Consider the following 14,510-nt stretch of genomic DNA (forward strand, 5'->3'; position numbering starts at 1 on the left):
CCTAATTTTCAGCCATTAAGGGGGCACTTCATTTCAGTATGGGCTGATTAAAATGAGGTTTTCTGCTCTTTTTAGCCACTTAAAGGGGGCCGTTTTTGAGATTATCTCGAAATGCAGTAGGCCTTTTGTGGAATTACGCCGGTTTTGAAGGAAAGTATATCGCACGTTTTAAATGAATCCCAGTCTGTACATGTGTACAAGCTTATCCGTCACGCAGTCCTAGCCTAGTACATCTTTGTACTCCGTTCATTTTAGGATTACAATCCACACACACAAAGTTACGTAAAGGTGAAGTAGTAACGGTTATCTCTTTGTAGTCATCATTATAATGTTGCAGCGCCGTCAGTTTGTTTTGAAAGCTGACGGAGAGCGCGAAACAGAAGATCCCTGGTTCCCTCATACGCCATTCAATTATTAAGACGAGTGTGTGCGTAACCAATGAATAACTGGTTATTCGTCACTTCGTCAGATGGTGGATGCGCGCTGTTCTGATATGACCAAGTGTCGAATAATTTATTCGTCAGTTCGCAAGAAACAGTTTTTGCAATAATGTGCCGAATCGTCACTTAGTGGGTTTCGGAACTACAAAAATGAAGCGTTTTCATGAATTAAAAACCTAAACATCTGAAAATTCGAATATTTTAACCCTAAAACTCAATTAATAAAAAAAAACACCAAAATGACCGATTTGTCATTTCGTCAGATATGCGACGAAATGACAAAAAATTATATGTCAGTTATATAAAACAAATATTGAGTGGCTTTAAATTGTGAAATGGGAGGAATATTATCGCTCGGTAAAATCTGGACTTTTCCAGTTCACTCGGCTTCGCCTCGTGAAATGGAAAAGTCCAGATTTTACCTTGCGATAATATTCCTCCCATTCCACGCAGAGCCACTCAATATTTTGTATACTATTAAAATTTAAGTACCAGGTTAAATCAGGAAAATACTATTTGCTCGTTATCAAACATTGAGAGAATGCTCAAGGGCTACCAGTTCGTCACTGGTCTTATTGACCAACCACATGTTGGAACTTTTGAATCTTCGCACCTTGGCATCGTGCCCATGGATACTGGCGGCGTGCATAACAACCGCGGAGTAGCTGGCGTTCCTCTCCAGGAACTCGTAAAACTTGGGCCCTGGTGGGAATAGTTTAATGTCGAGTGGCTTGATGTTGACGTGCACCGGTTGATCAGCTCGCAACAGTTTGTTCATGACGCTCTGATCCATATAGTCATTCCCTTCCATAAATGTAATCCATTTCTTAACAAACTGAATCGTCACCGTGGTTGGCTTAAAGTAAGCAAAACCAGCACAGTAGTGTGACTTGTTAGTTCTAGTCGGATAAGGCGACCTGGGATCCATCATAGACATATCGAAGTCTCCTTGGAAGTACGGAAGGGGATCTTGGAACCAAAAGGTGTCGGAATCTGTGAAGAGAACCTCCAGGTTCTGATCCAGAAGGCTAAGAATATATCCCTGGCGCTTCTTTAACAAGCTGAAGTAACGGTGGTGATCGGTGCTCATGACCAGGTCACTTTGCACTTCACCGGAGTCAGTCATCTCCACGTGTATTGCTGGATCTATCTCGGTTCTCCTGCGCAGATACCTGTAAACGTTCTTGTCCTCTGCAACAATCACGGTGTAAACACAAATACCGATCTTTTTTATGCTCTCCAGCATGTTTATCGTCATATCGAGAAAGCCTAGATTGGTCGTCGTCAGTAACACAACTCCAGGTCTGTTCATAATGTCATTGAAGGTGCAATTGGACAGTGGCCCTCGTGCGTTCTTCTTTCTCCATAGAGAGACTACGTCAAAGGCTTTGATGGACGCTTGCTGTTTGCAATGATGTGACATGGTAGGATGCGGAGTGTAGCAATAATCTGAGGAGCAAAACAAAGGATTTTGATCCCTACATTTAACAACTGTTTACTGCTGTGTTGTGGGATATGACTTTTTTTAACAGCCGAGGGTCACAAAGCATCCGAGGTGAAGCCAAGGGTGCTCTGTGGCCCGAGGGTGCGAACACAAACTGTCAAGAACATTTGTACCAAGAACGCCTTAGGTAAAGTTTTACATAATTTCAAGCAAGTTTGTTTTGTAAATATAAAAACATAACCTCTACATTTGTTTCTTCCCGACATATGGGTGGGCTTTGAGCTAAGCGAAATTAAGGGTGGTAAAGGAATATCTGAACACTATGCCTTTAACATGCAAGGCTGGTGAACATAGGGGGTGGTATATTGAAACAAGCTCAGGATTTGCTGGCCTCCGAATTGGCAGGGTTTTGAAGCCTAGGAAAATTATCGGGAAAAGTTGTAAAAGGTTGAATAAGGCAATTTAAAAAAAAAATAGGGTGGTATATTTGCATATACACGAGGTGGTATATTTTTAAAACAAGATTACAAGCAGCCCTGAAAGTTGGTGGGTTTTGAAGTACACGGAAATGTGGGGTGAAAACTTTTTTATAAAGGAATCTTAAATACTGGAGTATATGGTCATTCTTACTTTAAAAGGTGGTTTATTGTAACAAACAAGGAAGAAATATCAAACTATGTTGACCAAAACTTGCCTACAGCCATTTAATAAATATATTAAATCCAATATATACAACAAATATTTCAAATATATCCAATTCAGCAAATTTATTGAACAAATCATACACGATGGATCTGCTGTCCAAACAGCGATACTGTCCATGCTGACCAACTTCCAAGATAAATCCAATCAATATAATCAAATAATTCAAAGATATCCAATTCGGGAGATTCACAATGCAGTGCGCCACCAAGAGTTTGCCATGGAGAGTTCATTTTTCAAGTTTACGGTCGACAAAACATGGCCTATTTGAATGAGTGTCAGTAGACAACTTGAACTAATTTGTTACAGATAAATATAGATAAAAAGCATAAAATAGGCCAAACAGACGCTCGAATCATAATTTTACGGAACAACTGACCGGAAAAACGAACAATTTCAAATGTCCCGCGCTGCAAATTTGTCGACATCTCCCACAATGCACTGGGAAAAATGAACTCTCCGTGGCAAACTCTTGGCGGCGCACTGCATTGTGAATCGCCCGATTTCAGCAAATAAATTTAAGATTTAAGATTCATACGTAAGGCCCCACCCCCTGAAAAAAGTCTCCGGTCTCTGGTATGGAGCTTGCCCAAAAAGTGGTGCGGCGACGCGGCTTATTTTTTTTACCTGTTTTTTTTTTGCTTCAAATGTCATCTGATGTCTGCAAATGGTGCCCGACTAAACTTAGTGCAAATATATGGGAGTCCAGAGAGGTCACATAAAGCTTATTCTCGATCATAACCCCATCTAAAACACGTTAAAATTGTGCAGCAGCAGGATTCCAGTTAAACCAGTGAGTTTGGCGGTTGAGACATCATCTTTTATTGAAAAAAAAACACCACTTTTTCATTTTGCCAACGCGCATGGCTACAAATACGGCAACGCGCGCGCATACCAGAAACCGGAGACTTTTTTTTGGGGGGGGGGGGTAATAAATCTTCAGCTATACTGGCTTTGCTGATCTACTTTGGTCTTTTAAATGATGTGAACTGACTAGTTGACTGACTTGGGGTGGACTGTCCAACAGAGGAACGTTCGTTGTCATCTTCATCAGCAAGTAGTGTTTCTTGTCAGAGTCTGTTAACATAACTAGCGATGAAGTTGAAGTCTCTGCTGAAGTCTGAACTGGCAGTGGATCTTGTCTTCATGCATGCTGGAGGTAGATGGAAGATTTCTCTGTGGCATGGGGTCTGTGGCTGCTGCTCTGGATTCTGTCGATGGGTTTTTGAACCTAGCCTTTCTCAAAGCGTGTGACATTTCACATCTCTATAAGTCACGGATGCAACTGGAGTATAATTTCATGCTCTGCTCACTCTTGTACCTACTAATGTTCATGATGTGCCGGTCCCTGAATACCGCATTATGCAAAGTCGTGACTGAAGAGTAGACGCACGTGTTGAGTGGTTGGTGTAGACGTTTGACAGCTTACAAGGAATCAGTGCAGCTAACATTCGAACTGGAGCCGTTCATGCTGCCTCTCCAAGGGTATGCGACTTGGCAGAGTGGGTCGTCTATAGTAAAGCAGAAATAAAGGTGGGTCCAAATAAATCTTTGAGTTAAAACTGTTACATTCATACATGTACTTCCCAAGGTTCCTTACCATGAATCATTTTACTTTTTATTACGTGGATAAATAGAAAGAATGTATAGTAGCCAGACGCCACTTCAGTGGTTTGCACAAAGTTTAGGGAGAGTCAAGAACATTTTTCAAAGTATTTCCTAACAAGACAGGAAATGTTTCTCAGTCCCAGTTTCATGTCTTTTCAACATTTTTTGCAACGACTTACCTTCATTGAGATGAAAAAAGGGGCTTCATTATGTTAAGTTCATTCCCAAATTGCAACTGCATCTTTATGATGGGTAATGTGTGGTAAGGATAGTGTCAATTTAAAGAAACAAAAATTAACATTTTTCAAAGTAGGAAATTTCCTAACAAGACAGGAAATGTTTCTCAGTCCCAGTTTCATGTCTTTTCAACACTTTTTTGCAACGACTTACCTTCATTGAGATGAAAAAAGGGCTTCATTATGCAACGTTCATTCCCAAATTGCAACTGCATCTTTATGATGGGTAATGTGTGGTAAGGATAATGTCAATTTAAAGAAACAAAATTGTTATCAGTGTGTACAACTAAGATTAACCCTCAAAGGGCCGGGGGAGGAATCCGCCCCTCGACTTTTTCCGCGATAGCCTTTAAAAAAATTTTTTCGCGACCCGAGCTGTTATGACTTTTTAGCCTCGAGCCTTGCGCATCTTTTGACACCAAAAATATAAAATCGGACTAGGGGTTGTCGCGCAGCGACAAATTTTCCCATATACGTCGTGTACACAGACCAGAATTACCATTCGTACATATTAGGTATGTTCATTACGAGTTGTTCTATGGGGGGGGGGGGGGGGGGGCGGAATCCACTACCCCGGCTAAGAGATGGTTAAAAAAACCGGCCCTTTTAGGGTTAAACAGTTCCTAAAGCTTGTGAATTCGCAGTTAAATCCACACACACTCCCTCAAAAAAAGAGGAAAAAAGAAGTGGAAACCCAAGACTAACCTGGCTGCTGTACCATGATACCATCAGTCGCTACTTGCTCTGGATCAGGCTTTGAAGTAGACGTACACACCGAAGTCCCTTTTGATTTTTATTAGCTCCATGCGACAACGAAATTTAATTTTAAGTTAAATTGGATTTCGATTGAAAATCACGAAAACAAACTGCGGTATAAACACAACAAGGGAAGATTATCTCAAAACATGTCGCACCCTGGCAACAGCTGATCATCTGTAGCTGTTTCTGCTCGAAACAGCTGATCGTCTGTCGCTGCCCCCACTCATGCGTGAAAATAGCGTGGGAACCAATATACACGCGTTTCCCCGTACGTGATATGTGTGACAGACTTTTTTTTAAACTTAAAACGTGATCGCTCTAGGCCAATGAAAATACAGTTTTCAAGACAGAGGATAACAATGAGAATTTTTACTGTGGGTTTGATATTTGATGGCCCAAATTGAATTTGTCAGGACTCTTACTACTTATCGCTGTACCACGGCGGATCCAGGAGGTTTTTTTGCGGGGGAGGTTCAGGCCCGTCAGGTTTTTTGGAATCAGGAAAACAGTGCTGAAATGTAGACAGATTTTTTTCTAGGGACACTTGGTCTCCTTAAGATAAAAGGGGGGGGGGGGCTGGTACCATTCTATGGGGGCGCTGTTCAAATCCGACTCTAATGCAAACTACATCGCACAAGACTACAAATATCCCCTGACCCCGCTGGCTACACCTCTGTGTCAGAGTGTTACCGACAGACAAACAAAGAGGTCAATATTATTAAAATTATTGGTATCATTGTCATAATATTGTTTAGTGTTATAGCAGGGGTGATTGACCCACAACACCCTCCCCCTCTGGATCCGCGCCTGAATACTTCATTTTGTTTTGCATGGGATCATTCATTTTGCTATTAAAGTAGCTTCTGTAATGTCTGCAATCCAATAGTTCATTTGTGCCGAAACATTTGGTGGGCTACTGTAGGATTATTGGTTTTCATTACATCGCAATTTCTATTTGGGTCTACCTCTGATGTTTCTATGAGCTTCTTATTGTAGGTTTTCCCAATTAATGAAGTTAGCATTTAGCACACACATCCTAACACTTTGATGGAAAGATCAACGCTCACTGAATTTCATATTATGTGCATCGTTACTATGCAGCATTCTAATTCGTCCTAGTTTTCGCCGATAAGTTTCGTGTCAAAATTGGCGTTGTACTGATAGGCCGTCAGCTGGATGTTAAAATTCGTTCGTTTCGCTCCAGCAATCGCGGGTCTAGATTTTCTTAACAGTTCTACCGAAATACACTACCAAAGAATGATATTGTAGAAGTTTTCCACATTTCGTCCTGCGGTTTTTTGATAATTTGTTTTGAAAAAGATAACTTTTTGTGCATTGTGGACGTTCAAAAACGTACCGCGCAACGCTAAAAAAAATCCTCCGCGTATGTCGCAATCGTACGTACCACGTGACGTGAACTGTCCAATCAGACATCAGATAGGAGGCCGTAGGTCATGACACTCAACAAACATGGCGGCGTCCATGGTGCGTCAACGTTTAACGTAAACATCGACCGATGCAAATGTAAGTGCATATAGAATCTGTCAAGTTTGAGGGAAAAAAAACAAAGCATCTTATGTCCGGGGATATTATAAGTTCACTGCCAAAGAGGGACTGAATTTTGCAGTGGCATCACCGAGCATACCCACGACGTTTGGGCCTAGTCACCAGGCTATGTACCGCACTACAGCGCATGTGAACAAAGCAGTCCGGCTGACCTCACCTGGCGGTTTATAAATAAACACCTCATGCATGCTGCCAGAAAACGCGAAGCTACAGGAAGACACTTCAGCTGAGACCCGGATTTCTTCACCGAAAAAGCTCTGAGCAAAGTTCAGGTTTGTGGGAATCGTCTACAAGCCTGCTGGAGCTTTTGCCAGGGGGTGCTGGAATTTCTAAAGGCTTACAAAATTAATGCGAACGCGGAGCGCAAAGCCCTTATACGGCGTGGCTTAAAGGGCCCCTAAAAGTTTTGGAATATGGATGCTCTGTGGTGCAATCTGAGGCGATTCCTGGCCTCTTTCAAATGACTTTTTAGCAAACGTTTTTGTTGAGATTATAAAGACAATTTATTTCACTTTTTGTTTAGGAAATACTGTTTCTCTTATATCGTTTCTACTGTACTGAAAAGTCGAGAACCCTGTATTTTATCTCCAATTTTTTCGTTCCATTTAATTCTGGAAAAAGAATTGTATCATTATGCATCGCATGTATCATTATGCATCGCATGTAAATATAGGTTTTCCCGGCCAATTTTGCAAAGCAGCATTCGAATTCATCTTGATAGTGTCCAATTTGAAGCGGAGTAGCGCCCTGCTTTCATTCCCGTGGTTCGTATTAGATTTCAGGCGTTCAAATTCGTTGAAAGATCGACATTTTCATGTTTAACTCATTCTAAACTGAAGTTATGTCATTCGGTTTAAGTGATCATTCAATTTAGCAGTCGGTTTGGTAAAGGGTTATTTGCATGAGATTCTTGTTTGCTTTTTCATTTCCGTTCATTCTAATTAGCACTTTCTGCATTCAAAAAAAAAAAAAATAAAACAAAGGCATACGACGCGATTCTCTTTATTTCTTGCACCTTTTTATCATTTCTGATGTTCCGTTTCATTTTTTTCAAAGTAACTATCTGTCTCTTTATTCTAAAGAAGAAAAAATGTAAACAAATTGACCAAAAAGGGGGCTTAACTAAACATATTTATATATGAAACAACAAACATATAGGCAACAGTAAACTTAGGTGATGTTTCCCTTCTTTTTATCGTGTTCATATAAATCTATATGTTCTTAATTCTTTATCTTTGGGCTTTTGATCTTCTGTTTTCAATTGTGATCTTGGTTATACATTTTATATATATTTGTTTATATCTCTTTAACTTTTTAGATGTTTAATCAGCTTAGAGTCCCTTTTTGTCTCTCTTTATTTTGGAATGATGAGGATACAGTCTCCTGCAGGTCTGTTAGCCATCGATCTCTTGCTGCGCCAAGCATCTACATTTGAAAGTCTCATGTAACGCCCGTGAGCTGCCATGTTGATATTTTCTAGTGCTTCAAGCTAACAGTGTGCACGGTGATCAGAGTACATATTGGCAGAATCTTGTTGGAGACAGGTTTTTATATCCATATTCCAAATTGGAACAAAGGCACTCCATCTAATTCTAACAAACAACGGAATGACATAAACCCATTTCGACCAAACTTACACAGCTGGAAGCTCTGGCGAATTTGGATGCTCGTTTGTGAAATTTTAATTTGAATGCCCTGTTGTTAAAATTGCATGATTACAATGTGAAATCGCATGCTTCAAATGTTAAATTGATTGGTGTTTTTAGCTAATTGAATGTTGATCTCAACATGTGTTCAAATTCGTGCAAAAATGAGTGATTGGTCACCAATTTGGCCGCCAATCCTGCTAACTTGGCCGGGAAAACCTATATTATTGTTGCAAGGCTGCTTTCTTACATCAGCCTGCTTTAAAGCCCCGGAAAATGTTGGATTCTGGATGCACTGTGATGAAATATACTAAAGTATAAACTTAAACTTATAAAACCCGAAAGATTTTTTTGTTCAAGTTAAAACATAATGGTTCCACTGGAAGCGGATGAATTTCTGTTCATAAAAATATGCCCATGGGCCTAAACGATGTAGCTATCGATATATTTGCAGTGTTATTTGTTTGTTACAGGGAATGGCAAATATAAAAGACTAACGGACCAAATGCATCTTTATGTTTATGGCAAGTTTGGGGCTAGGCAAAGATATATCGGTCTACTGAGTTTTTATGAGAAAAAACATACAGAGGGTAAAACCGTGAATAGCTTTTTTTTCATTAGAACGAAACTACACTGAAATTGGCGTAAAGCATGACTAGTTTCAATAAAAGACCGTCCCACTCCTAGTAGGTTGGGAATGTGTGTGAACCTTGTTATTTGTTAATGTTGAGTACAGAATGCTAGCAACGTCAATGAAGCTTTTAAATGAAAAGAAAAACCTTCAGGGGAAAGGTATGAACTTTGCCCCTATTGAAAGATCGAATGAAAAAAATCCTGGCAAGCATCAACTTTACCACCATTGTCATGGCCGAGGTTACTGCTTTCGGGTCAAAGCTTCCATCACGGCGGAAGTATTATAGACATGTCATGATTTTAGATACATTAGATTCTGTACTGCCTGAAGATTTAGAAATACCTCTTCTGGATATTTTACAGTAATACTTTGTGTTAGACGTTCGAAGTGCCGCACTTAGCCGTGGCAAAACAAGAAACGAACAAAACAAAGGAGATATTTGTAGAGCATGCATAATGTTTAGCGTAGAGGCGCATCCAACGTCGTAGAACACTGCTTGCTGGAACACATTTTTGCCCGGGAGTAGGGGGTGCTGAAGCATATTCCAGCACACCATTCCAAAAAGTTGGGGGTGTTGCAGCACCCACAGCACCATCTGTTCCCGCAGGCTTGATTGTCTACCCATTTGTCAGTCACTGACAGTTTACTGTAATGGGTAGTGTCATGCCAAAGAAAAACCAAAAATCCATGTTTGGGTTAATTGGACTCGCCAACTATCAGGACTATATACCACTAGTGATGTTAAATTCAAACAGGAATGCTTTGAATTTATCGGTTAAGGTTTTAATTTCTTTGAGGGAAACTGGGGGTGACACAACGATAAAAACGACAAAACGCAACGCGAAAACAAAGCTAGTGGTCACCACGATGCACCGTGAATGCACAGAACCGCGATTATTAAGATGTTTTTACTATTGTTCAGAGTGCTAACCAAAAATGACTTTAATTGAATGTTCAAAATGAAAACTTCTTGATATTGCATTGGAGGCTGAAAAGGTAGGTTCTCAATAGCTACCAATGCTCACATATTTACAATGGAAGGCAAAAGGATCGAGCACAAGATCTTTCTAGTAATTTAACTCTGGATTGAACTAGTTATAATCTTTCTGTATAAAGCAAGTCCACAGTAATCCTTGTTTTGCATCATCCGATACTAACCTGTCTATTTTTCTTATTTCCTTTTTTACAGAACTGATAAGTTGGAATATCAGCTCAGAAGAGAATATCCACAGCTCTCTTTCCGTAAATATTTGCGACATTGCCCAATGGAAGTGTGGTTGAATCTCTGGAGACTTCAGAGGAGGATTCATAAACTGAAACTTATGGCGTAGAAAGCAAGACCGACACTTTATCCTCCATAAGATTTTATGAGAACTTTGATGTAGTGATAAAATAATTTGCAGTTCCATCAGCAGGACCAGTTAGCATAAGGCATTTTTAGGAAACGCGGAGTAACTTAATTCTAGATTTTACAACTACATGTATCCTTGTGTTTATTAGTGTTGGTTTTATCATTAATATTATTATTTCATTTTATGCATTAAAACAACATTAAAAAGCCCAGGAGAAAAGCAAATTCTGTGAACATTAACAGTGAGACGAGCCACATATGACGAGCCAAATCACTCTCTTTAAATTGTAATCATACACAATAGCATGAGTTAAAGTTTTGTTTTCTTTTTACTGATATACATGAAACCTTTTTTTTTCGGTGCTAATCAGTGTGCCAATATACAGAGAGCTGAAATTTTCTTTAACAAAACACTTTTCTCCGAACCAAAATTGTCAGGGCTGTTTTGATAGCAAATACAACGGTTGATTTCTGAAATTATCACACCATACTCTGACTTCTGACAGTCAGAATGTGCTGAAATTTTGAAATAGGAAGTTAAGCAAGGCCTCAAACCGCAAAATGTGGGTTTTTAGCATATGTCACTCATACGTACATGACATTGGCAAACTTTGATAAAGTGTAAATTGACGGCCTGACGGCCTATGATAAAGCAGTTGAATGGATTTGTCATTTACAATGTACATGTTATTGAGTGGAAATGTGTTTGGTTTCGTTTGATTTATGGGACTTCTGACCAATGGGACGTCGGACCAATGGTACTTCGGACTATAGAGACGTCCCCATATGGTCTTTGATGACATATGGCGAGACTGTAGTAAACCTGGACAACTTTTTTTTCTCTTCAAAGCACTTAAGTTTCTATTCAATCCAGTCTTAGTATTAAGGATTCCTACAACTTGTTAACGTAAAATGTTCTACGGTTAACCGTTACCTAACACAGGCAAGGTTTCTGTCAGACCATGGGCGTCGCGAGGGGGGGAGGGCAAGGGGGGGCCCCTGGAAAAGCAAAAAAAAAAAAGAAGAAGAAGAGGAAGAAAAAAAAAGAGAAAAAAGAAAGGAAAAAGGGGCGCGAAGTCATAGTGGTGTAAATTTAATGAGTTGGGGGGGGGGGGCAAAATGTCCCTGCCCCCGTCTAAAACTGAGAAATCGAGAATTTGTTCAGAAATACAAGATTTTTTTTGGGAAAAATATGTTTTGCCCCCCTCTAGAAAAAATCCTGGCGACGCCCATGTATCAGACCCATCCCTCACACCTGGCTGTAAAAGTTGTAACAAGGTACGAATCTCAGGTTGTCTGTTTATCATTCTTTGAAATGGACAGAAACTTGGGATGCGAAGTCCCTATATGTGACCGCAAGGATGCTTTACTCGTTTTGCACATTTTACTTACACATAAGGAGAGCAAGAAAGACAGTTGACTGCATGAGGAAAAACAGTTTGTAAGCGTGCTTAGAAGCCATCTCCAAGAAGCTGACTGAATTCTGAGAAGCTGACTGAATGCCCTGAAACAACAAAACAACAAACATTTCGGCAAATAGTTGACCTTATTGTGCAGAATGTTTTAAAAGCATATTTGATCACCCAGCAAATGATCATCAAACAGTAATTGTTTTTTTCACCTTAAGTATAACATATTCAAGAGCAGGTTTTAATATACATATTTCACTTGTAAACTAGTTTTTTCTCCATTGGAAACGCAAGAGATCGGATCTGTTAACAGCGGTTAACCCATGCACCAACAATGACCAGCGGCATGCTCACCCTTAAACAAAATCACGCAAATTCAAAAAGATAAGAACAAACTTGAAATACGAGCAATAAAAAGGCACCTTTAACATGCGATTTACCCTTAATAGTGGGTAATATTATATTTCTTAAACTGTTAGGTTGGCGATTATGATATGACTTGAATTCATAGCACTATACAGATATATAGTAACGAAGAGCGTCTTGTAAATTGTCGTTTACGTGTTAATTCCCTTAAAGAAATGTCCCATGAACTTCCCATGGGATTCCCATGGGGTCCCATGGGATTGACCCCATGGGAAACCCATGGGGTCATCAAGAACACCATATACGTTAAAATGATCGCCATGGGAGATTTTATGCTCACCATGGGAAACCCATGGGAACACCATGGAGATTGCATGGACAACATGGGAACACCATGGGGATTTTATGAGCTCCATGGGAACACCATGGGGATTTTATGGACACCATGGGAACACAACAGGATTTTATGGACATCATGGGAACACCATGTGGAATTTATGAACACCATGGGAACACCATGGGGATTTACTGGACACCATGGGAACATGGGTACATGCATGCACGCCAGGATTCTATTTTTTATGCTGACCATGGGAAGCTTCTGTGGATTTTCACCAACTGAACACAATGGAACAAACACCATGCATATGGGACACCATGGGATTTTTTTGTGAGATTCACTTCAATAACAAGTGTTCTAATTGCAAATTTTTGTATTTTTCTGTTGATAAGTGAAGTCAAATGAAGCATACGGTATTTTTATGTGAAAAATGTGTCATTCAAAGAACTTTTAATAATTGATTAATTTGTTATTATGGTTGGAAACATTCATGAGAAAATAAAGCTTGACAAGTGGTATGGGAGCAGTAATGAGGACATTGGTCATAGAGTGCACAAGCCACTCCTAATACGAGAAATAACCCCGATCAGAGTTCCATTGCGCTTAACCTATATTCGTTGAAAAGCAAAAAACACACAGGGTTAAAATGTATAAAGAAAGTTGTTATTGAAAATTACCATGGAGGAACTTGGAATCTGTTGAGATATGATATGAAATCATACATGGGGAAAACCCAAATAAAATTTTCCATGGGGAAAAAGCCAATGGGAAAACTCCAATGGGAAAAATGCCATGCTACATGGTATCCAATTCACCATGCAATTCCCATGGGGTCCCATGGGAACATTTGAAAAAATATCAGGATTTGATGATCATTTTACCCACTCAACTCCCAGCTTTAGAGGTTAAAAAATGAATATCATTTCGGTATCAATTGAAGAGTTGAATATCCTCCGATAATCATCAAATTGTCACACATCATTATGTTCGAACATTTCGCGAAATATATGATGACGCAACGTACGTACACATTTGTTAGAAAATGGGAGCACGGAATTAGTAATTAACTCACCTTACTGTTGATTAATCTCGACAAATGCTCACTGGTTTCTCCTTATTCTTCAAAATGATTCTCAACTGTCATTAGTGGAACATGAATTTAGAAACATGCAGTCCATAACCACGATCAGCTCATAACACTCTCGGTGGCTCGCACCTGGTGGGCGAAGTACGTGTAGGCCTATATGCATAGAGCATGCGCTAGGACTCTCATTGCTGATAGGGCTCTCATTCCTTGCAATAAGCCATTTGCGTGTATACCTATACCCTTTGGGATTTACATTTGAAAAACGTCTGGTACAATGACTTGCTCAGAATGCTTGGCACATTTTAACTGTAAATTCTCCAGACCAAAGACACTGTTGCTAATCACATGATTCGGGGCAAGCTCTTGCATAGTTACGTAAGAGACGCTCAGCAACAATACATCGTTCACAATGGGTGAGAATGGCACAAAGACACCAGACCATGCCGGAGCTGGGGGTTGCTAGCATAAGGTTTGCCCCGAATCACGTGATATAGTAACAGTCTCTTTGATCGGGAGAATGCTAGGTTAAAACGTGCAAAAAGCATTGTATTAAGTCAGCGTTCCAGATTTTATTCAAATCTAACACGCAAGTGGCTTATTCCTTGCAGTTCCTTGCACTATGCTAGTGCAGTATTCAAGAACACCAACAGCTGCACGCTTGCCGATTGTGTTATATAATCACTCCTGAGCATCGTGCAGTCTGTGCATGTGAAGTGACCGTGGACAGTAGCCTACATTATTAATGAAGGCTACTGTAAACATCGTTTCCAAGCAGCGGCGGCGGAACGGGTTTGACTCGGAAACTGGGGGGGGGGGGGGGGGGGGGGGGCATCACCACAAAGGGGCACTTGCAAACCCGTGCTGAAATGTCGACACGTTTTTTCACCGGACACTTGGCCTCCGTAAAATCAAATGGGGGGGG

The 14,510-nt window shown here is 40.1% G+C and overlaps 1 protein-coding gene and 1 long non-coding RNA gene across 3 annotated transcripts; both read right to left on the reverse strand.

Moving 5' to 3' along the window:
* Positions 1 to 839: 839 nt before the first annotated feature.
* On the reverse strand, positions 840 to 13,875 carry LOC119719402 (UDP-D-xylose:L-fucose alpha-1,3-D-xylosyltransferase MGP4-like). 2 transcript variants are annotated; one of them, XM_038188845.1, is made up of 3 exons: positions 13,574 to 13,875; positions 11,779 to 11,890; positions 840 to 1,889 (listed from the first exon to the last, which is right to left on the reverse strand). In XM_038188845.1, the coding sequence occupies exons 2-3, from the start codon at positions 11,846 to 11,848 to the stop codon at positions 967 to 969; spliced, it is 993 nt and encodes a 330-aa protein (XP_038044773.1). In that variant the 5' UTR covers positions 11,849 to 11,890; positions 13,574 to 13,875; the 3' UTR covers positions 840 to 966. The 2 variants fall into 2 exon arrangements, with proteins under 2 accessions (XP_038044773.1, XP_038044774.1); XM_038188846.1 differs by lacking the exon at positions 13,574 to 13,875 and adding an exon at positions 6,595 to 6,730.
* LOC119719403 lies at positions 3,461 to 6,587 on the reverse strand. The gene is made up of 2 exons (XR_005269922.1): positions 5,136 to 6,587; positions 3,461 to 4,097 (listed from the first exon to the last, which is right to left on the reverse strand). It is a non-coding gene; the product is annotated as an uncharacterized LOC119719403 (long non-coding RNA).
* Positions 13,876 to 14,510: the final 635 nt, after the last annotated feature.

Source organism: Patiria miniata, unplaced genomic scaffold (genome assembly GCF_015706575.1).
Source record: "Patiria miniata isolate m_02_andy unplaced genomic scaffold, ASM1570657v1 HiC_scaffold_8, whole genome shotgun sequence".
Lineage (NCBI taxonomy): Eukaryota > Metazoa > Echinodermata > Asteroidea > Valvatida > Asterinidae > Patiria > Patiria miniata.